This window comes from Mercenaria mercenaria, chromosome 5 (genome assembly GCF_021730395.1).
Source record: "Mercenaria mercenaria strain notata chromosome 5, MADL_Memer_1, whole genome shotgun sequence".
Lineage (NCBI taxonomy): Eukaryota > Metazoa > Mollusca > Bivalvia > Venerida > Veneridae > Mercenaria > Mercenaria mercenaria.
In genome coordinates, this window is record NC_069365.1 from 29,174,681 (window position 1) to 29,200,398 (window position 25,718).

Below are 25,718 nucleotides of genomic sequence, written 5' to 3' on the forward strand. Positions count from 1 at the left end.
CATTGGCCGCCTATCTTCTGGAACTTAAACGTACCAAGAGAGCAAGCTTTACCTCAGTTTAGGCGAAATATGTATCCCCTGGATTTATACATTCTAATAGCAGAATTGACATTATAATGTATTTAGCACTTTCAATCTATTTATAAATAAATACAAATACATGTACATGACATTTATATAGCGCAAAAATTATAAAATTTTCTATTGTGCTTTACAATTATATAACACACATTTAAAATATATACATTTCAAAATATGAACAGGATTCTAGATCTTAGATTTAGAGATTTAGACATGTATAAATGCTATTTTATACCACTACTGATATTTTGTATTTAAACAAGAGCACACTCATTGTTCATGAAACTGACTAAAAAATGTGTTTTCAGTTTTGATCTAAAGCTGTCTTCAGACTGATTGCCTTTCAGAAAGCTAGGTAGATCGTTCCACCATTTGGGACCAACGACGGCCATAGATATGTCTGCTAACTTTGTTCGCCGTCTAGGATGTTAAAGTTAGTGTCACTCTGTGAGCGTAGTCTGTACCGTTGTCGAATAGGTACAAACATTTCCCTCAGATATACTGGAGCTGTACCATTGATGACACGGAAGACTATTACTAGGACTCTGAATATGACTCTAGCCTTAACTGGAAGCCAGTGTAATTTTTATACCCCCACACAACGAAGTTTGGGTGGGGGAGGGGGGTTATAGGAGTGAGCTTTTCGATCGGTCGGTCAGTCCGTTGGTTTTCATGGTTTCCGGATGATAACTCATGAAAGGCTTGGCCGATTTACATAAGTGTCACATCAGAAAATACAGGTATAGTTCGACTTTGGAGTCAGTAGGTCAAAGGTCAAGGTCACAGTGACTCGGAATAGTTAAACCGTTTCCCTATGATAACTTGAGAGCGCTTGGGTCTAGGATCATAATTTTTTGTCAGCAGGTGTAACATGATAAAATACAGGTCAAGTTCGACTTGAGATTAGTAGGTCAAAGGTCAAGGTCACAATGACCCTGAACAGTAAAACGGCTTCAGGACGATAACTTGAGAACGCTTTGGTCTAGGATCAGAAATTTTGGTACACAGGTGTAACATCATGCAATACAGGTCAAGTTCGACTTTTAGGTCAGTACGTCAAAGGTCAAGGTCAAAATGACTCGGAACAGTTAAACGGTTTTCGGGTTTAACATGAGAACGCTTGGGTCTAGGATCATAATTTTTTGTACACAGGTGTAACATGATAAAATACAAGTCAAGTTCGACTTTGAAGTTAGTAGGTCAGAGGTCAAGGTCACAATGGCACGAAACAGTTGAACGGTTTCCAGATGATAACTTAAGAACGCTTGGGCCTAGGATCATGAAAATTGATAGGGAGGTTGGTATGACCAACAGATGAACCCTTATGATTTTAAGGTCAATATGTCACAGGTCAAGGTCACAGTGACCTGGAACATTCAAAACAGTTTTCGGACAATAACTTCAGAACATTTTGGACTAGGATCACGAAACGTAATAGGAAGGTTGGCCATGACCAGTAGATGACCCCTATTGATTTTGAGTTCCAAAGGTCAAAGATCAGAGTGATCCGGAACATTTAAACCTTTTCCGGACAATAACTTGAGAACGCTTGGGCCGAGGATCATGAAACTTCATAGGGAGGTTGATCATGACCAGCAGATGACCTGTATTGATTCTGAGGTCAGTAGGCCAAAGGTCAAGCAAGTTCGGCTTTGACATTGGCTTAGTTCTGTGACAAGACCATATTATGGGTGTATAATTCGTCACTCCTGTGACAACTCCAGTTTCAGAAGTTCAGCATTTGGCTGTTCGTAGGAAGCATTCATGACTATTCTAGCGGCATGATTTTTGGACTCTGTAGTTTGTTGATTTGGTAGGCTGGAATTTAGGTAAATAACTGTTGCAAAAGTCAATGTGAGAATGAACCAATCCATGCACTAATGATTCAGTTGACTTTTGTATGAGATGTTTCCGTATAGGCCTAAGGTTTCGTAACTGCACATGAGCTATCTGACACTTTCTCTGGATGTGATGGTCAAAGTTGAGTGTATCGGTCATAGTTACAGCCAGGTCTCTGTCATGATCGACGCATTTTACGTTACACCCAACAACGTTTTCACTTGTGATGTTCAATTTCGCTAGTTGTTGTCTGGTTCCATACATGATTATTTCAGTTTAGACTGATTCATTTTCAGTTTAAAGGTTGTCATCTATTTAATGATTTCATTGAGACAACTGTCGAGTTCTTGAAGAACAGTTTTCTCTTTTTCAGAATTTCCCGCTTGAATTTTCAACGCAATCTTGTGATCATCCACGTATCCATAGAGATCCGCTGGATATTTTTGCACCACTCGGTTGAGAGCCGATATATACAGGGTAAATATCTCCGGTCCGGCACGAGAACCCTCCGTGACACCAAACTTCAGTGGCTACGTGTCAGATGCTGACTGTTCGACTATAACTTTCATTGTTCTGTCCGTGAGATAAGATTCTATCCATTTCAAGGGAGTGCTATGCATTAGGTTCAGCATTCCCTAGACTGCACAATTTAACAAAATTACTTTTACTACGGTTTTGAAAGCTGACCATGGTGCCGTCCCATTAACTGACACAGTCATGCAGAAAACAAGTGTATATAAATGTAAATTTTTATACTATTTGACGATGTAAGTGATAGATAATCATTTTTTGTTTGATAGAGCTTGCTGCGCTATTAAACAGAAATTGCCGACTTAGTATCTATATTTTGTGATTTATGACTTTTATGCGTATCCTATCAAATTATGCATACCAAATTTCATTTTTTTGCATAACAGAACTTTAATCTTCTAAAAAATATTACTTGAACTAAATACGTCAATACTACAATTATAACATCGTTTTCGAGTACGTTATCATCTGAAACTAAATAACATCGTTTTCGAGTACGTTATCATCTGAAACTAAATAGCATCGTTTTTGAGTACGTTATCATCTGAAACTAAATAGCATCGTTTTCGAGTACGTTATCATCTGAAACTAAATAGCATCGTTTTCGAGTACGTAACTAAATAGCATCGTTTTCGAGTACGTTATCATCTGAAACTAAATAGCATCGTTTTTGAGTACGTTATCATCTGAAACTAAATAGCATCGTTTTTGAGTACGTTATCATCTGAAACTAAATAGCATCGTTTTCGAGTACGTTATCATCTGAAACTAAATAGCATCGTTTTCGAGTACGTAACTAAATAGCATCGTTTTCGAGTACGTTATCATCTGAAACTAAATAGCATCGTTTTCGAGTACGTTATCATCTGAATTTACTCTGAAGTCATGAATTTTCGACCGTTCTTATTGCTCCTATTCTGCTATATTGATGATGTCATAACTTTTTCTGATGCGTGCCCGGAAAGAGATACATGGGAAATTTCGATCTAAAATATGGTAAAGATCTTTCTATTTGTAAGTATTTTTCTCACAGCGGCTCATATTCCCACAAACTGTCATACACTATATATAGTTTTTGGCTTGCAAAATTTCAAAGCTGTAGATCTCATAGTTTTTTAGAGAAAAAAGAAGAACCTAAACAAAAGTACTAACCGAATCAAATGGTAACACGACCTCGTAGATACTACTAAGATACACATAATGCAGTATTGCCTAAACAAGTTCGACTGAAATCACATTCATCATCCAAATCCTGAGTTTGACTGAATAACAGTCAACACCTTCTAATTTTACTAATCCGCAAATTACTAATATATTATTCTAACTATGTATCTATTACCACCTTTCTACAGGTGAACAGCTAAACTATAAACTATCATATGAAATATCATAATTATCATGTAAATCAAAGAATATGATTATAATGTTACGGCAAAACAATAGCTTTCATCATGCACATGCTAATGATATTAAAGAAATGAAATGATATTTTTCGGAGTTCATGTGAAATGAACGACAGAATAGTATCGGCAAATCCATGAATCCCGCTAGCGATTCATGTTTAATTTGCCGATCCTATTCTGTCGTTCATTTCGCATGAACACCGAAAAAAATAGTTTCATTTCTTATATTTACATTATATTTCCTTTCCATTTGTAAACTATATAATATTATGAATTGCATATGATTTGTAGCATTTAACATTAAAATCAGCTTCCCGGCCATTCTGTTCACCAGACGGAACAACTGCGACGTCATCTAAGGAGCGTTCTCCCCGACTATACGCGGACGTTGTCAAAACAGCGGTCGGTTATCACTAAGCAGCGATGACGTAACTTTTGCGCCTTTCCTTTTGCTGTTCATACGAAATGAACGTCAAAAGTTTCAATGGAAAAAGATAGGGCGAATGTAAATTTTATTAAATAAAGTAAATGTTCAATTTTACTAGAAACAGAATCCCTTAAAAAAGTAAAACGCAATTTTATATTTACTCTATAAGAAGATCATTTTGAAGCATTAATAAACGCTACCAAATTTTAAGACTGACAAAAGCAACTATTAACTTGCAACATGACATGAACACGCTATTATTTATTTATGACTATGCATAAAATGCTGACAAGACCTATGCCAATGTTAAACGACATATTTCTAGCTTCTATAGCAGATTGTTATTTACATTTTCTGAAGTTTCATACTTTCGTAAGTATGTGGTTATGATTTATAATGTGCAGAGTACGGTCTTACAAAAAGCGTATATATATTTAAGGTATTTTACACGGCCGTCCCTGTCTTTCCACCGAAAACATAAGTGTAGTATTCTTTGCAGATGTTATATTTATCACCGACACCTAGGTGCACTTCAGGACTATCAATATTATAAAGTCTTAAAAGATCCTTAAATCTCCGCCATGAACCTTCATCTGGTCTTACAGGAAGTTGTCTTTCTACTAAGCCTTCTCTTTGAGAGCCACCCAAGTTCTTATTAATTCTCTCTGCAACAGATGAACTTGCACGTTCCGTCGTTGTACGGCTGAAATTCTTCGCGTTATTTGTCGAAAGGTTCTGACCACCTATAAGCGACTTTTCATAGGTCTGCTTTGGAAAATTTTGCCCTTGACGATTCAAAAAACGTTCCTCCTGATCGTGATACTGGTTCTCTGGCTGGATGCCGGTTTCCTCAATATTGCGGTCATTAGTCTGCCCTGAAGGTGCAGTCTGGAGACGCTTGGGAGAACCGGACATTGGTGCATTACTTCTTGGAGTTTCGGCATTTTTCATTTTGCAAAACTCAGTCTGCTGCCGCCTATGCGCTTGCGCAATACCTTTGCTGAGCAGAGACCCATCTTTCTCTAAAAGAAGGGCAGGCCAAACGATATAATCGACAAACGGTCCTGTCTCGGTGTAGAACTTGTAGGTATTTCCATCAAATGCATCATTTCTCTTTGGTGTTTCTCCAAAGGCAAGGGGAGGATCTTGTAAATTCATCAGCCAGCAAAGCTCAACACATCCCTGGAAAAACCTTTGCACATCATCATCCTTGAAAACCCGAGAACTGTACATATAGGCGACAGCCTTCCAACATCTCTGAAATAAAAATATATAGATACAGAAAGATATAACTCCAAAGTTTTCATCGTTGTAGGTTTTAGCCGCTAACGCCTTTACGAAGGCAACTGACCGATCCAGGCTGTTGAGTTTGAATGATTGCGGCGTTGCCATCCCCCCCTTTTTTACATTGATTTCATTATAATCCTAATAATGCATATTGTTGATCAGTACAATGGACTGCACAAAAACGCAGTACATGTACAAAGGAAAACGTATCTCATCAGTGGACAAATCAGTCCGTTCAAATAGCTTTTATTTTATTACCTGTGTATCATAACTGCATTCAGTGAAAATTTCATCAAGATTAAATCACTAATTGTGCAGATCACACAGTCAAACACCAAAACTTCACTCAATGTCATCTATATTTTGCGTACTTCCGTGCGCTAGTGCAAAATGATTGAACCCAAACATACTATTTGGGTGGAATTGAAGTGGCGAAACTACGGACGTCAACAACGTACTGGAATAGCGTCATGCACTAACGCATGAGTGGAATAACTTCCCTCGACGTTCCGCAGCAGAAATATTGCGCCACTTCAGGAGTGCAGTGATATTCCACAAAAGAACGAGAAAACATTTTTGAAGCGAAGTTTTATTACATAAGTATCTACTCAAACTAATATTATCAAAAATATTATGAATTTGTGTAATAGTGTGAATGAAATTTACAATACTGATGTAATAAAAAGATTACCATAACGACAAAAATTTAAATGACGTCACGCACCCGATATGAAATTCGGAAGTTAATACAGAAAATACGTTTCTGGTTCCATAGTAACTTAACCGAGCGTAACGCGAGTAGATATAAGGAGCACAGTCGCAATGCTGTATAATACGTTAATTTTGAAGTGTTGGGTTTGACTTAAAGACGCTCGCTACAGTTTTTCTGGACGGGTCGATATTTACCCCAACACCGTGCCAATTTGATTGTGTTTCAAATCGATGTAGCTCATTGCAGAGTTGGAGCGGTCTTCTGCGCATGCCCGGAAGTGATTAGCTAATGTCGCGTACGGCAAAAATTCGCAAATTATTGTATGTTCGCATGCATTTAATGTATAATATGTATAATATATTGACTAGAGGTTAGGGTAAGTATAACCATGGTTACAAAATATATACATTTAAAGTACTTTAGTTCAAATTGCTTCAATCCGACATATACTGGAGTCTGTAATTTATACCGGCGCTCCAACTCTGCATTGAGTCACAGCTGTTTCTATTCCCGTACCGTACCCATACCGTACATCCGTATTCGTAAACTATTGGTTTTGTTCGGAGAAAGGCGGAAACTTTCATCGTTCTATGACATCAAAATGCTTCAGAAACACCTTAAAATCCGCTTATTAAGAAATCTGCCGTTTGATAATTTGATATATCTCTAAGTCATTTGCTCAAACACTGAAAGAGTAGTTCGTACCAACTTGCGTTGTATAAATGCCCGCCACACCCCACCTCGTTCTAATTTGATTTAAGCGAAATCTAATATGGTGACCTTTCAATTTTCTTTTTGTTTTAGATTAAGTAGACATAACCAAAAGTATGTACAGAGTTTGATTGAATTCTATTATGTGAAACTCAATAAAATAGCAGAAGTACCAACTTAAAATTGACAAAAATATGCAAAAATAGCCCTTGGGTCTGCTGAACAAGTATTCCTTTCTTTACAAAATCATTTTCTTTTGATTTCTCTGAGCATGTTTCTAATAGATATATTGTTTTCCGTTATAAAAATGCTTAGATGTCAAATGTATGCTCATTATTGTACTTTACTGAAATATATTTTAGGATTATAGATATTTTGAAAAATGTTAAAAATAACACCATATCTAGGGGCATATCAAATTGAAACAAAGCTGTTGACCTAGTATTTTTATTTCATTTTTCAATACATCATAACATGATCTTTTAATACAAAACATTTCATCAAAATCTATTATTGAGAGAAAAAAATAAGAAACTGTAGCGAGCGTCCTTAATAAAATCTTTTTCATCCGTGATTTGAGCTTGATTACATTTCTAACAATTTAGTTATGATATAATCAGAAAGATCCAAGGATAAATGTCCTGTTCATTACTTCTCTGCACGTTTGGTTTGAATAACCTGAACTGACCGCACGAAGTCATTTATCCGGAAAAGCTAGAATAATGCCTGGTTGCCGGAATCGTGAAAAGAATAGACTTTACAGGCGCTCATTAAACAACTTTTATGTATTTCATGAGCGTGAAACTGACATGGTTGGATACTTAAATCAAAGCCTTGAGATGTCTGGTGGTTGCGGGTTTTGCTAGAGTTAATTATTTTCATTTTAAATGCCAATCTATAAATATACATGTATAAGAAACAAATACTAATGTACCTCATATCTAAGATAAACTCTGCCTGACCTTACATGAACAGCTGGAAGTCAGTGATGTAACCATGGGCTGGAATACCTAATCATTGACAGATCTTATATAAATGGCCAGTGTGAATGGATAGAGGATGAATAAGAACTATTTGATCATTGATAATTTATCCGCATTGTTCATGAATGGGACTACTTTGTGTAGCACATGAACAAATTCCTTTGGATGTGATTTGGAATCAAATAAAGATGCTACATGATTGTCAGAAATACACTTAACTTTGGTAACGGGATAAACCCGCAACCAAAAACCTTGTAAATGTACTGGGAACATTTAACATTTAGTAATACCAGTATCTGCCACTTGAACTGTCCGTCAATCATTGGTGAATGGCATATTTTGATAAACTAAAGGTAAATAGAAAATAGTGTTTGTTTGCCGTTTTTAAACAGTATTTCAATTATGTAACGGTGGACAGTTAACCGAACCTGTGTTCCTGGATTCTGTTCCAATATTAACCTGTTCTTTGAATGTAACTTCCTACTTCTCCACACGAATCAGTGGTGGATGACGAATGATTTCAGACACAATCGTCAAATAGAGTTAATTAAGCGGGCGCGCAAAATTGGAAGAGATTAGAACTCCTATCAATTGGTCTGCTTTCAGTTATAATTTAGTTATTTTTGTAATTTTGTTCGCAAACCAGCTGATTTGTACAAAATGGCAGCATGTATAGATAACTGCCATGACCACTTTTTAGTTGTCAATCCAAAGCCCACCCATCATATATACTGAATAGGTGTAATTATCACTGTAATTAAGCCGAGGGGACCACCAAATGAGTTCGAGAGTTCGAATTATCGAAGTTCGAGCGATCCGAGGTAGAACTATATAGAATAAAGAAGGAATAAACTATGGACCGGGCGAAGAGTTCGAGCGATCACGGGTGTTCGAAATATCCGAGTTCGAGCCATTGAAGTTCGACTGTATGTATATTAGTTTAAACAATATTTATTTTTTAAAACAACATACACATAACATGTACACAATTTTTTACAGGTCAAATACATGGATTGGAAAACAAGCTGATAGCTTATGTAAATTTCTTTCCAATATATTTTATATTGATATGAGAGTTTACGTTTAGATCATTCCTTCCTTAGGTCTTGTTCTTTTTCTGTTTTGACATTTTAAGCTTTGATAGATCTTATAATATTAAACCGACGAAATGTCGTATCTATAAAGAAAGAATAGACCAATAGTCTTAATAGACCAGCTGCCGTATTCGACCAGAAACCAGTAGGCAAAATTTTAATTAGGCCAGTTGTCCTTCGGCCAAACGTCGTTCACCGGTTATTTTGATAGGGCAGTGCATTCAAATTGTGAAGAGGGAAACGGTTGGTTATATTTACCTCTTTTACTTCTGGGAGAGATACTTCCGCTGTAAATCTTCTGAAGTCTTTTAGCTGTTTAACCATATGCTCCGGAAGATTTTCTCTCTTTACAGGAAAAAGGAGAGAAGACAAATAATTTATATATTCAATTTATACATGAGAGTAAAAACTAGCTGTAGACCAAATCAGAAATAATTTTATTCATTTTCATTACAAAACGTATTTGAGTATTATTTTGAAGTAACTAATGTCAGCACTTAATCATAATATACAGAGACGTTTTTGCATGCAACGATGTATAATTGTCGAAAGAACTTGAAAACTGTGACTCGCATTAAAGGACAGGCATGTAATGTACTCACTTTTTAAAACTGACCAACGATTACATAATGTCTTTCACGCTCTTTGAAATAATTTATAAAGTTTGCGTTTACAGCTCCAAATGTAACAAAAATTTGGCTCACTTTTTTTTTAAAATATTCGTTCATTTTTCTACATTAGACATAATTTAAATGTATTACAACAAATACGCTTTAACTCTTATTTGATTTTTTGAAACCTTATGGCGTGTTAAAAGGCTATCTGATACGGAATAACCCCTACATAATGTTCCTTGTATCTCTACGTAAAATACTAAGAAAATCCTTGTTTCCTCTACCTAATGTATCAATAGATCTTAACAATTTCCATGCAAAGGTGGGGTGTGTGAAACTTACCATATCATGATCGGAAACATGAAAATCCAAGAAGCTACAGGAACTTTATTTAACTTTTCAACTGCTTTCTTTTCTTCAGCACAGAGAGATCAGGAAGAATGTAATATTTCTTGATTATAATATGCGTTGTGTCCACTTGTTTGAATATTCGTCAATAAGGTAAAAGATATAGAGTGAACATGCATGATTTTTTGAAAGGAAGATGGTTTTATACAGTAAATCGTAATACGTAGGAGTCAAACAGAAAATAGATCTCTTACAGATTTTCTTTACCCTAACACCAACATAGAAAAGTAGAGTATAGAAACAGCAACTTACTGTACGCTTCAGTTTTACCGCTTCGCTCAGTTTTTGCTCTTGTTCTTTAGTAAATGTATCACACTGTGTCTTTATATCCTGAAATATAAGCAAAATTACCTTTTTGTTCACTCTGTACATTGCCATCCGTTCATGAATATAAAAAGGTTCAACATATTTATATAGTCCCTTACTCCCGATGTTGCATTTCAGCAAATATACACATGACTATTCTGTTATGTAAATCTTGTTATGAGGTAATTCTAAAATGGATTTCTTAAGAGTTAATGACCGAGATATCAAGCTGGAAACTGATAGTTTGTAGGGACTTTTATATAGTGAGATAACAACCAGTCTTGTAACAGCATTACTGTCCTATTGTTTAATGCAATCAATTATACCATGTTCTCGTTTGGAAGAGTGCAATACCATTACAACTACCAGTACTTATAAATGTATTATAAACATTCACGCAAAAATAGATTGACATCCAAACAGCTAACATAACAGGCTGCATCAACAAATATACCTGTAGCATTTGCACCAGTGTTTGAATCGTCTTGTCTTCATTCTGAAAGTGTTCATGGATCACTTCAAATGCATTGGTCCATTCGTTATCATAGAGTTCCTGATTCTTCTCAGCAAGTTTTGTTGGTCTGTTCTTATCACTAAGATCTGCTATGTCAGGGTTGTTATTTGCAAGCTTATTTCCCATCAGTCGACTCAGTCTGAAATTCGTGATATATTCAGTTAACAAAGGATGGTTAAGATATGCTATTTTTTTCGTGTGGAAGAAAGCTGAAAAGAAGTCTGTCGTTTTATGACAGGAAGCTGTTTATGCAGATTATAGATCTTACATTTCAAAATAAAAAAAAACTCCGCTTAATTGTACAGGGTTATGTCTTACCGTGTTCTTGATTCAGACAGATCAGCTTCGCTCTTTTTCTTCTCTTCTTTTATCTTTTCATATAGTTTCTGTACATTAGACAACTGTTCCTTTAGCGACTCACATTCGTTCTCCATTTTGTCCCTGTTCATTTCATATTCTGTCAGTGTTTGATGAAGCCTTTGTGTTTTTGCAAGTTCTTCCTTGTGTTTCTGACTGATATCTTGAAATGCGTCCTTATATTTATCAAGAGCCTCCTTTACCGTTTTGATCTCCTGTTCAAGGTTCTTAATCTTTTCTCTATCCCTTGTATTTGTTGGCATTTCTTGACCACGCTTCTGCAGTCCCTGGTTTTCTTTTCTTAAATTTTCTAATTCTTTTTTCAGTATAGCGTTTTCATCTGGTATCTGAAATAATATCGTTTGCTCATACTGACTAAATAACACAAAATGACAAAAATCACTTGATATTTTGCTTTTATTAAAGTATTGAAATGTAAGAAATGTGACTATGAATCATTTTAAAATCATATTAAAAGCTTGCTTTTTATGTCATTACTTTCTTATTAATACGGAGAATCGTTTATTTCATTCTAACAATACGAAAGACCCGATGTACTCGTGTCATTATTATATACACTTACATTAAATATAAGAGTCAGTCGAAACCAAACTTTACATAAATAATGGCCATAAAAGTAGCAAATATTACCCTGGTCGACAGTGACTGCTTGATTGACGTCAGCTCCCGTTTTGAAAGCTCAGCGAGTGATTGGAGACCCTCTAAATTCGCCAGTAATTCTGTTGTGTTTTTCAAAGTCGGCATTTCTCGGTCTTTATTGAGAGGATCATCCACATCCATGTATTGCTCCGTTGCGGAGGACTGGCTCCCTAATATAGGACTTTCGCGGTTTTCTCGAACACGACTGCCAGGTTTATCCACCGTGTATTGCTGTTGTTGAGAAGGTCCGTGTTGGCTACCATGATGTTCCCAAGCAATTTTTCTACCATCGTACTGCGAGCAAATACCTTGAGACCCTGCCTGCTGAGCTCCAGAACATTGTAGGCGAAAGCTAGAAAACATAATTTGCTACATTGTTAGTACTTAATACGACAGTGTAAGTCGAAACTAAAAGGCAACATTAATCTTACGCCCGTAAAACAAAACCGATTTATCAACCATAAATTATTGGGCTCAATGCTTTTGAAAACTTTACTATTTATGTTAAAATAATAACCTGACACATAAAATGTTATGTGTATTTTGTTCAAATATAAGTTATGTAACGACGAAATGTGTAAAATCAGTTAAAACCCGTTTGCAATACTTGTTTCACCTTAGATACGTTTGAATAGATGAGTTTAAAAGACATGAGTAATGGGAAAACGATTTTGTAGCAACGTTTCATTCACAAGTCATTAATTATTTGAAGTACTTATACAGATATTGTATATGCTGTCCATTCTAACATCATCGGAACTAGACCTGAAATATATAACCCTTAGGTTGACAGCATGAAAGTTATTTATTGGCGGTGATTTCGAAATAGACCTGAAATATATAACCCTAAGGTTGACATCATGAAAGTTATTTATTGGCGGTGATTTCGGGATTCTTCGATCGGAAACTGGTCGAACATAAATTGTACACAATGCAAAATAGCGCCTCTAAATTGCAGACTTCGGTATGACCGGATTCAAACGTACCTTTAATGCATATATTTTGTAACCATGGTTGTCCTAACCATATTATAAGGGGCAATACATGGGTCTTGCCAAACTTGTCGAAAATCAATGAAAAGGCCATTAATCTATTTTTTATGATGTAAAATTGTGACAAATGGATGAAAACTCTAATGTTTCTCGTATTTTTTCGACCAGGTGGCTCTATTTTGGTCGATTTTAGGACCTAGTAAATGTCTTTTTTTCAGATTTTAGCACTGCAATTGTCTAGATGTTATTGAAATTAGCATGTTTCTGAATGAAAATGACAAACATCTTAACGATTAAATGGATCAATTGAAATATTGCTTAAATAGGGTTAATTTTCCCGTACTTTTTAAATGGGGGATGGCTTGTATAATAAATGGTAATTTCTCTGGATTTTCTCGATTTTTTAACGAAACTAAGCAAATCATTTTGAAATAGGTGAACCTTGATAATAAATTCAAATTCGTGAAAGACATTAAACAAACAAAATCTTGTAGGCTGATCACTATCAAATCAAATGTAAGCGACCGCAGGTCTGGTCACAAGTAGTCCAAATATAAATAGTACTAATCTTTCTTTCTTTCCTAGTGCCTTTTCTCAACAGCAACATGTTTACTTCTACCCTACCGCGTTTCAGTATGTATCACTTTGCGCTCTATCGCATGCTAGGTACAAATGGCGGCATAAGAATTTAATTTCTCGAAAAGAGAAATTGAAAGAGGCAAAAAGGAGTAAATTTAGCAGGTTGTATTTAACGAACTGTAGTTTTCTTATATAAAATTCAACACCTACTTTTCTTTTTATTTTTCTAAAGAAGCTATCTAGTTCTTTGTGGAAATCAAAGTCTCTGAAAGTCTGATATGCTAGAAAATATCGAAAAACCGTTCTGAAGTCAATGTATTTTAGCTAGGTAGCTATCACGATAATTTGTAAACTTTCCAGGAAATATGTGCTATTTTACTGAACACATTTCAGCAATACATAATATTTTCTAGATATTTTTATTTATTTCCTGAAAATGTTTTAGCGCAAAAGTTCGCGTTAATGCTTGGAACTGCCACAGGATGCTCGGTAAGTATCACGATAATTATTTTAAACTTTCCAGCAACATTTGGCATTTTTCTGAAAACATTATCACAATAAATTATTTTTTCTCAATATGCTTTTTATTTCTAGGAAAGTTTAGGCTGTTGCGAAAAAGTTCGAAATATCAAGATAATTTCTGAATTTATCTAGAAGGTTTATCTAGCTAATAAATAGCAGTTGTAGGCCATAACTACGGAAACGTTTATGGGCCTCGCAATGTCGCTTTAGATAACGCAAATATCGACATATTTTCGCGAGAAATCAACATATTATCACAACAAGTCGATATATTTTATTGACATATTGCATTCATTTTTCCAATGTTTAATCATTTTTTCTCGAGATCCGCGTAAGCTATAAAGACATTTCGACATATTATGACGATATGAAACGACCTTTTCTTGATTTACTAAAGTGAGTTCTCGTAATATATAGTAATTGCTCTCTTTTGAAATATGAAATTTGGGTTTACAGGCCCGTACGAAGTATTTTCATATTGGGTGGACATTTCCAACACCATGCTAGTAAGACAAATCAACTAGCTGGAAGTTTAATCAGTAGAATAAACGCAATTTTGGACATTATTTCGGGAATTGTTGCACTGACCCTGTTCCTAGAAGCCTGGCTTACCGCCAATATAAAGTGACCGTAGGGCAGGTTAGACTGTACTTTTACAACTATAAATCAGCACTTAGTTTGCAATTTTTGGGAGAGCGATGTGTTAAAAAAGCGGTTCCTAAAAACAACAGTAACGTTACCATAATTCCTTTGAGTTCTGACAACATACAAAAGATATATAAATGTACACAAAAAAAAACAAGGTCCGTCAAATGCAATGCAACAGATATTTTAGGAAACCCAAGCAGTCTTAATCTACTTCATAAAAAACTCAACATTTTCTTTATTTATTTCCCTTAATCACCTTTTTAAAAAAATCCGACTATATTCTAGATGTACTTCATAAAAATATTAAAACTTGTTTATATTTTTAGTTTAAGAAAGTGTTGTTATTTTCGAACGTTCTTTAATAAAATACATTCATAAAACATAATCATTGTATTTTTTTTAAAATTTGAATATTTACTTTTTATTACGAAATCCATGTTTAACCTAGATCTACTTTATGAAAAACATTTTTGTTATTTAATATAAAAGTATCTTGGTGTTCATTTATGAAATCCATAAAAATAGAAGAAAAAAATCAAAGAATTGTTTCACTTTCACAACACCTGACGGACGTCTGTTGTGAAAGTAAAACTGTGGATATTTAACTGTGAGACTGTTTTTTTTTTCTTCTAATTTTCTTTATCTGTTTAATTTGTTAGTTGTTGCTTTTTTTTAAAGAACATGCACTCAGAAAAGTTTGATAAAAATGTGTTATATGCTAGTGATATGTTATTTGTTCACAGACAATCCAAACTGTGTATGAAGTTATTCTCTGCTTCATGCTATCTGTCAACGAGTAGCATTAAGGCACTTACAAATTGCCGTAAACCAGAAATAAATTTTTAGTCTTGCTATTACTAGCAGCTCTGCCGAGTCTCTTTATAGAAAGGCAAATGATCCGCCGAGTGAAATTTGGTGCCTGTGGCAACGTTAAATGTCGCAACGCCGCTAAATGTCGCAACCACCGTTAAATGTCGCAAGGTTGACGTTAAAAATCGCAACCACCGCTAAATGTCGCAAAATCGTCTGCCGCTAAATGTCGCACCTTTAACGTTAATTGTCGCAAAAATGTACCCACCGTTATATGTCGCAACACCAACGCTAAATGTCGCACTTCCTATTTGACACTATGACTATCAATTCCTTGTGTATATTTACTTTTTCGAGGGAAGAAAAATTAACAGGTTTATGTAATACAAATAATTATCTTAATGATAAGCGCTGTTACGTATAGCAACAAGAGGGCCTTGTTGGCCATAGATCGCTCACCTGAGTTCCACACCTTGCTTGAACAGTCACGCAAGAAAAAATATTTGTGAAATTATTTTGTAATAGGGCCAGTGTTTTAGGACAGAAATATTCTGAGGTTTCTTCTAACTAAATACGATTTGGTAATGGTGTTGTATGTTTATGGGGATTGGGTATGGGTGGGGAACGGGGTGAAGAACGACACAGAAATCTAAGACACAAACACACAGCATCAAGACAATTAATAGAAAATATAGATATTTACATTTTTGAAGGGTCGGGGGATGGGGGGTGGGTAGGGAGAGAGAAGGGGTTATTTGTGGGTAGGTGGAAAAGTAGGATAATGAGGGGAATGAGACTAAACCAAACAATTTTAAGAGACTAAAAGTAAAATAATATCAAAATTCCCGCTTTACCTGAAATAATGTACAGAGGGCCACATAGGATCTTTCTCCGCCATTGAAGCTTAATAGTTACGTTATGACTTTAAATGTAAACCTCCAAACAAACGGAAATAGAACCCATGGCTTATTAATAGAAAATCTTCGTTTTCTACAGCTGGTACAAAACACAGTCTTCGTGTCGTGTTGTGTAACAGGGCTGGATTGTTGCCCGAGCCGATTCCCCCCGACCCAACCCCACCCTTGTTGGCTTACTAGTGACTTATACTCATCAAAGTTGTACCCAACTATTTTGGAAATCGAATATTTTCTCAAAATGTAGACCCAAAACGCCCCAAAGGCGAACATTTTATACTAATATTTCAAAATCCCCTTGAGCCATTAATAGGGGGGAGGGGGTACTTAAAATTACTAAGAATAAAAATGCTCCAGAGACAACCATTTTATACCCGTTTTTCAAACTTTCCCGGGGAGAGACCCCGAGTCCTCGAAAATGACAGGGATAACTCCTCCCATACACCGAAATTTTGAACAAAAATGTAATAAAAGTCCAGCATTCCATACTTGTATTTCAAAATTGTCAATGGGAAAAGACCCTAATCACCTAAAATAAGGGGAGTGCCCCTCTTGTACGTACCCTAAAAAATAGACAAAAATGCACCACAGGCCAACATTTTATACCTGTATATAATTTTTTTTCCACAAATCGGACAGAGGAACCCCGTACCTACCGCATGTCGCCGGTGACGCTTTCCTTTTAAACTGGTGCGCCCCCTCCCCCTCCCATCCTCCATCAACAATTTCTGGGCCCCGGCCTGTTGTGTAACGAAATCCAGGTCAACTAAAGACATACGATACAACGCGCGACAATACGGAGCGCGAGCTTAATGTCTCATGAGCTAAACAGGACTCCATAGAATTACATAGTTCAGACCTGAAATAAATCTAGTACTGTGTCGAGTACTACGTTAGTGCTCAAACCTTTAGATATGAAATATATAACATATGTATGGTGCGGAACCACTGAAAAGCAAACGTGCAGATTAGAGCGAAAGGTCAATTCAGCCCTTCCCAAATCAAGCATGCATTACCCAGTCTTATCTCTAAGTTGTGAATACTGTTTAACTTACCTTATTTTGCTGTGCGACATTTAGCGTTGGTGTTGCGATATATAACGGTGGGCAAATTTTTGCGAGTTTTAACGTTAAAGGTGCGACATTTAGCGGCAGACGATTTTGCGACATTTAGCGGTGGTTGCGACATTTAACGTCAACCTTGCGACATTTAACGGTGGTTGCGACATTTAGCGGCGTTGCGACATTTAACGTTGCCACAGGTGCCTAAGTACTCGTAAACTGCCTATACAGTGAATCCGCATTTTTTTCTAGAGATACTGCACGTTTTTATTTTATGTTTATGTTCATTGTGTATTCGTATAATCTGCTTGACGAGACCCCTGATCCACGCATACATACTGAATCCTAACCAAACACACCTTTCCTACACCCCTGCTCACTGTCATTGAAGTGACTTTGTATACATATAGTCGGGTTAAGTCGAGAACTTGCGTTAGAAAATCAAGAAATGGATGGTTTATATCGACATAATATGTCGAGATATCATTACAGCTTACGCGGATCTCGAGAAAAAATGATTAAACATTGAAAAAATGAATGCAATATGTCAATAAAATATAACGACTTGTTGTGATAATATGTTGATTTCTCGCGAAAATATGTCGATATTTGCGTTATCTTACACGACATTGCGAGGCCCATAAACGTTTCCGTACATAACACAAAAGGTATCTAGAAAATAATGAAAATTATCGCAATAATATTTCCAGGGAACCTTCCACTAATGAGAAAATCTTTTCAGAAAACATCGTTTTATTAAGATAATTTTTTGAAGTATCGCGATATCTACCTGGTACGGAAGCTTATTAGGGCCTACAGTTGGTGAGATGTTTTGTGCTAAGTCGACTTGTCTTTACTCGCCTAGATAAGATGTTTTACACATGTCAATAAAATTTATTGACAAAGATTAAAAATATAGAGGTAATGCAACTTAACATTTCGCGATATGCTCGATGTTTTTCTCTTTTCGACTTCACTTTTCTCGATATGCTCGATGTTTTTCACTTTTCGACTTAACTTTTCTCAATATGCTCGATGTTTTTCTATTTTCGACAAATATTTAATTGGAAAAAATATACATCGTGATTTTCGAGATAAACATTGTGAGACGGATGGACAGACAGACAGATGGAGAGTAAACCTATAGTAATCTCCATATTTCCATGTATTCACATACCAAATTACATTAACCTAGTCACTATAATTTTTTGTCATCAAAGGATCCATATGGGAAAACTATATTTTGACTATTTCTGTTGCCATAGCAACATGAATTTTAACAAAGTGTTGTTCATAATTTCAATATTGCCCTCTATTCACATACAAAATGACATTGATCTAGCTAGTATCAAAGCTTTGCTAGTGTTTGATATATTTAGTCGAGCTAAAAAGGACAATCATATATAACTGAATGGGAGGGAGTAGGGGAGGGGCGGGGGCGTGTGGAAGTGCTCTTTTGAAATTTCACATGTTCATACTGAAATAGAGCTGGAAAATAAAAAAAAATAACTGGGGGAGGGATGTCACACTGGTGGAGGGGGTGCGGGGTGTCGGGATGCGGGGAACTGTTGTTTTGAAATTTCACACTTCCGCATGTTTATATTGAAAATATAGCTGAACAATAGATTTTTAAAGTGGGGGGGGGGGGGGGGGGGGTCACCTCAGTGTGGGGAGGGGGTTGTGATGTGGGGGTGGGGTGGAAGAGGGGGAAGTGTTGTTGTGTTATTATGAAATTTCACATGTTCATATTGAAATATAGCTGAAAAATAAAATCATAAATGAAACAATAATTCTGTGCAGACAAGACCACAAGTTTTGCCCTTTTAGGGGATATAACTATCGAGTCAATCATGGGATATGCCTGGTTTAAGAAAGGAACCAAGATTTTTTGGTGGTTAAAGTTATGTGCAAGTTAAAATCAACTCACAAACAAGAAGGGTTTTTGTAACAAAAACACATGTTTCCCCCAGCGTCCATGATTTGTTACAGTGACTATTTGTGCCAAGTAATTTGAAAATCCTTTAAGGGGTTTAAACAATACAGCCCGGATTTGTGAAGGACAGACGGACGAACTTACAGGTTTTGTGGGGTAATCCCTTATATTACCTATTATCTTCCTTTGATTCTTTTAACCCCACAATACTATTTTTTAACCCCACAATACCAATTTAACCCCAGAATGACCACAACCTCAGAATGTTAAATTCAACAGAAACGCTAACCTCAAATTTACATGTGGGCACGTCGGGACAGACAGACGGACAGACAGACAACTCGGGGAAAAGCAATATGTCTCCCTAGAATATTTCTGGCGTAGACATAATGAAACCATCACTGTGCAGACAAGACCAATATAGGCAATTTTTGAACCTGACGTGTTTAAATATCACGTGACATGCATAATTATATCGCTTAAAGTAAACGTTCTCGAGAAAAAGATGTAACAAGTCGAGTAAATTATGTTGAAATACCAAATACATTTATCTTCTTGTTATGTTTCTTGACGACTTCGCTGAAAGATCTAGTTAGACGTGTAGAAGTTAATCGCATTGACAAATATTTCACGCAATTCGATAAAAAAAGTATGCGTAATGATTAAAAACATTTACATATAACGTATTAATTATCACGCCTTCATCAGATGTTTTTGTTCAAAACGAAAAGACACAAGTTGACTTGACGCAAAACTTTTAGATAAGTGGAGGCCCTGATAAGCTTCCGTAACCTGGCTATTCCGTGGCAGAAATATGCCACCATAATTATGGCTGAATTTCTTTTTTCGAGACACTAAATTCTTACGCCGCCATTTTTACCTAGACATGCGATAGGAACATGCCGATTTTGATGGAATGCAAAGTGATACATACGAGGAAAGAAAAAAATAGCACTATTTATATATGGACTACTTCTGACTAGACCAGCGGAGGCTTACATTCTATTTGGTAGTGATCAGTCTTAAACAATTAATGCGCGCGGACGTGCAATAATTTGCGCATTTTTGCCGTACGCTCATATTGATAATCACTTCCGATCATGCGCAGAAGACCGCTCCAAGTCTGTAATGAGTAAAATCAATATTTTTCAGGATCGATACACCGGAGAATACCACGAAACTCCATCTTAAGCTACAGTCACACGTAATACGGATATGTCCATGCGTTGAGGTACGGTACGGATGGGATTGATCTGTGTGTGTGAGTGGGGGAGGGGGGTACAACGTTGAACTACGTTTTACTGCGACTAGCAGCATGCCCAGCGCGTGGGCGGGTCTGCGCTGAACTACGCGTAAGGACGAACAGTCTCGGATAACTACGTTCAGCTTGGATCAACAGGTCAAAGTACGTTTCAGTACAGATAACTACGTTTTAGTACATTTAACTACGGATGAAAGATGAATAAGTTTCAACCAAATTGGACTAAAGTCAAGCTCAAATGGCTACGGATCGCTCAAACTTTTGTGCATGTTCAAAAGTTTGAGAAACTTGCAAGTTTGGGATAAATCTTGATTACGTTTTGACCAAATGCTTTGAGATACAGCTCAAGTTCGGATCGATACGGAAAAGTACGTTTCTATCCGCGGCTAGGCGTAGCTTTCCGCGCCGTATGTGTGACAGGGGTATTACAGAAGTAGTCTACGTCAATACTTTGCAAAAGTTTATTTTCATGGGCATAATGGATATTAGTCCTGGATAAACATGATGATATCGCTTTTACGGACTTAAATTTCAGAATTCCCAAGCGCAAACCTACTCTTATTTTTCAACATGCCAAATAAAAACATGAGGCCAAAATGGGCCTAACTCGTTCACCTGAGGAGGATTTGACCTTTTGACTTTGATTCTGATCAAGTTTATTGAACATCCATTAAGCAGTTCGTTAGATGCCTATATTTTGTCGTAAAATCACCCTTTGTGCCTTAAGCTTGAGAATGAACATTTACCCATGTTTATATAATTTAAATGAAAAATGGTTTAGGACCGACAGATAATCTCATCAGTTTAGTTTATTAATATTTTATTGCTTATTATACTCCCGTCTGTGAAAGAGCGGGACGTATTATGCGGTCGGCGTCCAAAAGCATGTCCGCTCTATAAGTCTAACAGTTTTCATCCGATCTTCACCAAACTTTGTGACGATGTTTGTGGGCATAATATCTCAGCCAAGTTCGATAAATAACAAAATCGCTTCAAACACTCTTGAGTTATGACCCTTGAATTACTCAAAATCTGCAATTTTAGCCTTGTCCGCCCTCTAAGTCAAATAGTTTTCATCTGATCTTCACCAAACTTTGCGTAAATGTTTGTGGGCATAATATCTCAGCCAAGTTCGATAACCAACAAAATCGCTTCAGGCACTATTGAGTTATGACCCTTGAATTACTCAAAATCTGCAATTTTAGCCTTGTCCGCCCTCTAAGTCAAACAGTTTTCATCTGATTTTCACCAAACTTTGTGACAATGTTTATTTGCTTAATATCCCAGCCAAGTTCGATAACCAGCAAACTCCTCCCAGGCACTCTTGAGTTATGACCCTTGAATTACTTGAAAATTTAGTCTTGTCCACCCTCCAAGTTAAACAGTTTTCATCCGATCTTCACTAAACTTAGTGACAATGTGTGTGGACATAATATCTCAGCCAAGCTCGATTACCAGCCGAATTGCTCCAGGCACTCGTGGATTATGACCCTTGAATTACTCGAAATCTGCGAATTTAGCATTGTCAGGTTTGCGTTCTGACCCTCAGGTGAAAAAACTACTTCAGTTTTGTCTGGTTTAAATTCAACGTTCCATTGCAGAGACCAGTCACTAATTTTCTGAAGATCTCATCATTTTCACCTCTTCGTTTTTATCGCAGGTCGCAAATCATGATCTTGAATTATTTACTCCCTTTTAACGCATGTTTAATTTTCAAAAAATTAATAATAAAAAATAATTTGTTATCAAAAATATTCACGATGCATACCCATGTCGGCAGAGTCTGTGAAATCTGCTATATCGGCGTTTTTTTGTTGTTTTTTTTGTTGTTGTTTTTTGCTATAAACAATGTCAGGTCGGTACAGGAGGCAAAAATTCGAACTGCCATCCAATATAATAGGTAAGCTGCTCAAAAATAAGTAGAGCACGGAACATTAGAATGTGTTTACTATGTATTGTACTGTTTATGTTTAATACCACAGTCACACATACGGCGCGGATAGCTACGTTTAGCTACGGATAGAAACGTAGTAATCCGTATCGGTCCGTACTTGAGCCGTACGGACTGGTACGGATTGATACGGGTTACTACTTTAAGGTACGGCTCAGGTACGGATCGATACGGATTACTACGTTTCTATCCGTGGCTAGACGTAGCTATCCGCGCCGTATGTGTGACTGGGGTATTAATTCTCAATTAGTTGGTGGTGTACTGACATGGAACATTAGCCCGACCTTTTCCACAGTCTAAACGAGTTCCTGTTTTTGATATCATACATACCAAGCGGACTATTTGTATTCATTTTCAGTATTCTTCAAAAAATACTGACAAATAAGCCGAAATGTAAAAAGAACTATCCAAACTCCTTACTTTCGGTTTTGTCATTTGTGATATTGCTTCGATTCAAATATTCACAATTATATTTTGGCTAAGCATGGAAAAGTGCTACGCTTTTAAAGCAGTTCATATATATTACTATGCAATTAAAACATCACTAAGAACCTGGTAATGTGCCTTGTTAGGGTGTTGTCAGAATTGGTGAACAATGCTCTATAACTAAACTTCATTAAAAGTTTTACTTACAAGATTCCAACACAAATCATGGATTAAACGGAAAAGTGTCGTAACGAACAAGTTACAACAGCTTTCCGTTGAACCATATATATCTGTACATGTACTAGAGTACCACATACCCGTACGTTGACCAATCCGCCATCTTCTGTCTTCATGAGCACTGTCTCCGTGATTTAAAACATAAAGGTTTAATCCAGACTTGTATATCTTCAACAAATGTTATCAAAAGAATGCGGAAGTATATTAGGAGTTCAATTTGATTCTATAACCGACAGGTAAATAAATATTTTCAATGTTTAGTCGTGGTTTTCGTAAAACAAGAAATGCAAGTAGAACGAATATTACAGTCAACAAATCTTTTAACCTTCAATGAATTCTCCCAATACCAAAAAAAGGAGTTTATATATAATCAACAAAAACTCATAAATAACTTCCTTGTCTGGCAGGTTATTATATACCTGCCACAAAACCCACTTCGCTTTGCGGTGCGCAGTTTATAAATAACTTTTTGTATTTATCCATATCTTTTCTTTTCACTTTTATATTATATCTACTAACTGCCTGTGGAGCGTGAAAATAAGTAAATAAATATATTTCAAATTACTCAACTTTCTGAGTAACGATCGCTTACTCAGTATTTATAATTTTATAGCCAACATATCAGACTTCAAATTCTATTGAAAATGAAAATCATAGCCTCGTTCACGGAATTTTCCAAAAATCCTACTAATCAGTTAATTTTTTTTACCAAAATAGTCGGTAGACAATTACATAAAATTAGAAGGGGTAAAACACTGTATTAGTTAGTGAGTTTAAATCATCAGTTAGAAGTCCGCGCACTAAGCTCAAAAGTGACAGTGAAGATCTATAGATCGCGGACTCGTGTGTTCGATCTCCGTGAAGTTAGAGTATTTTCGTGAAGACATTTTCGTAGTATATAGCTGCAAATAGCCAGTTCGAAGATCCATTGTGCAGACAAGCCGCTACATAAATACCCGATACATGCAACTGTCAATTACGATAATTTCAACATTGTTTATTACATTTTATTTTTTTTGTATTCCATTTAGAGATCACAGCCAGTCACAATATCATTTACGAGTTTTTAGACACAGAGGTGGCTTATGGAAGTTCGGTCGTTTTATGTATTAGTCAGCCCGTGCCTGAAATAATGTCGAAAGGTGCCCCTGGGCTTTTCCTGCACCACTAAAGAATTGGTTTAGTCGAGAAATTACCTAAAATGTTATAAGATTTAAAATCCAACATAATAAACTTCTTGTTATTTTCGTATTATTCCTATATGCTTTGTAGTTTGTGCACAGAAATATATAAACCAAGGTCCTTACGATACTCATTACACACATCAGTTTAAAGGTTCTCGAACTAATACAACTGTACTTACTGAATTAGAAATTTCAAACAAGTACGTACGAATTAGAGCTTATGAAGACTAAAGGCACCGAAAGAGCATTTTTGCAGAATTAATTAGAAACTTGTTTAAAAAAATTTAAAAAATCATTTCATCATTTTACAACTTCAGCGTACATTCTTTTAAAATTATAGAGCTAGTCAGGATAAGAACCAGGATTAAGGTGGTAGCGTAATTAATAACCCCACTTCCCCGCTTCGATGAAGAGGGGTTTATATATTGTCGGTCAGTAGACGTTTTAGGCTATAGTAATGAAACTTAATATGATAACTGCACGTGGTCAGCAGATCTCTACTGATTTGGGTGTCAGTACATCGGAGTCACAGTGATACAGAGACTGAAACCGTTTTCTGATTAATAACTATAAAACTCGAGAGCATACAATAGTCGCACTTCATAGGATGATTGTGTGTGGTTAGTAAAACAGTCCCTGTTGCATTTGGGATCAGTAGTTACTGAAAGAGGTTTCCGACCAGTATCTGGAATATGCTTTGACTGTCTCGTAAGATTATTGTATGTGATCAGTAAATGATTTTTATGTATTTTGGAGTCAATAGGCCAATGGACAAGGTCACATTGATCCTGAGGCTGAAAACAGTACAGTAGTCGTACTTCGTTTGGATGAGTGTGTGTTGTCATTAGATGACCCCTCTTTCTTTTGGAATCAAAAGTGAAAGGTTAAGGTCAAAACTGCTTTGAGGCTTAGGTGTTTTTGATCAAGAGCTGGAGAATGTCTATGCTGTATGTCATTATATTCACACCCTTGTTAGTCAGGGTGTCACTAAATCACAGGACAAGATCACAACATAATTGAGACTGAAAATCACTCACCCAGTTACCTCCGACAAACAACTATTGGGACCATATATGTTTACAAACAGCTCTGTTTAGAGGGCATCGGATAATGCCGGGAGTTTGTTTGCCAAATACACCTAAAATGGTGCAGTCTGACGCATATTCAGCACAAATATTTGACTCATTCTTGACCACTCTCACAAAACCAGCAAGCAATATCGGACAAAGTGCCCACTATATACATGTAGGGAAAAGTCACCACGCAATCTGGC

General features: G+C 36.3%; 1 protein-coding gene across 1 annotated transcript; it reads right to left on the minus strand.

Moving 5' to 3' along the window:
- Positions 1–4,353: 4,353 nt before the first annotated feature.
- Positions 4,354–23,803, minus strand: LOC123556729 (uncharacterized). The gene is made up of 7 exons (XM_045347663.2): positions 23,342–23,803; positions 11,919–12,279; positions 11,229–11,614; positions 10,851–11,049; positions 10,343–10,420; positions 9,327–9,413; positions 4,354–5,538 (listed from the first exon to the last, which is right to left on the minus strand). The coding sequence occupies exons 1-7, from the start codon at positions 23,362–23,364 to the stop codon at positions 4,726–4,728; spliced, it is 1,947 nt and encodes a 648-aa protein (XP_045203598.2). The 5' UTR covers positions 23,365–23,803; the 3' UTR covers positions 4,354–4,725.
- Positions 23,804–25,718: the final 1,915 nt, after the last annotated feature.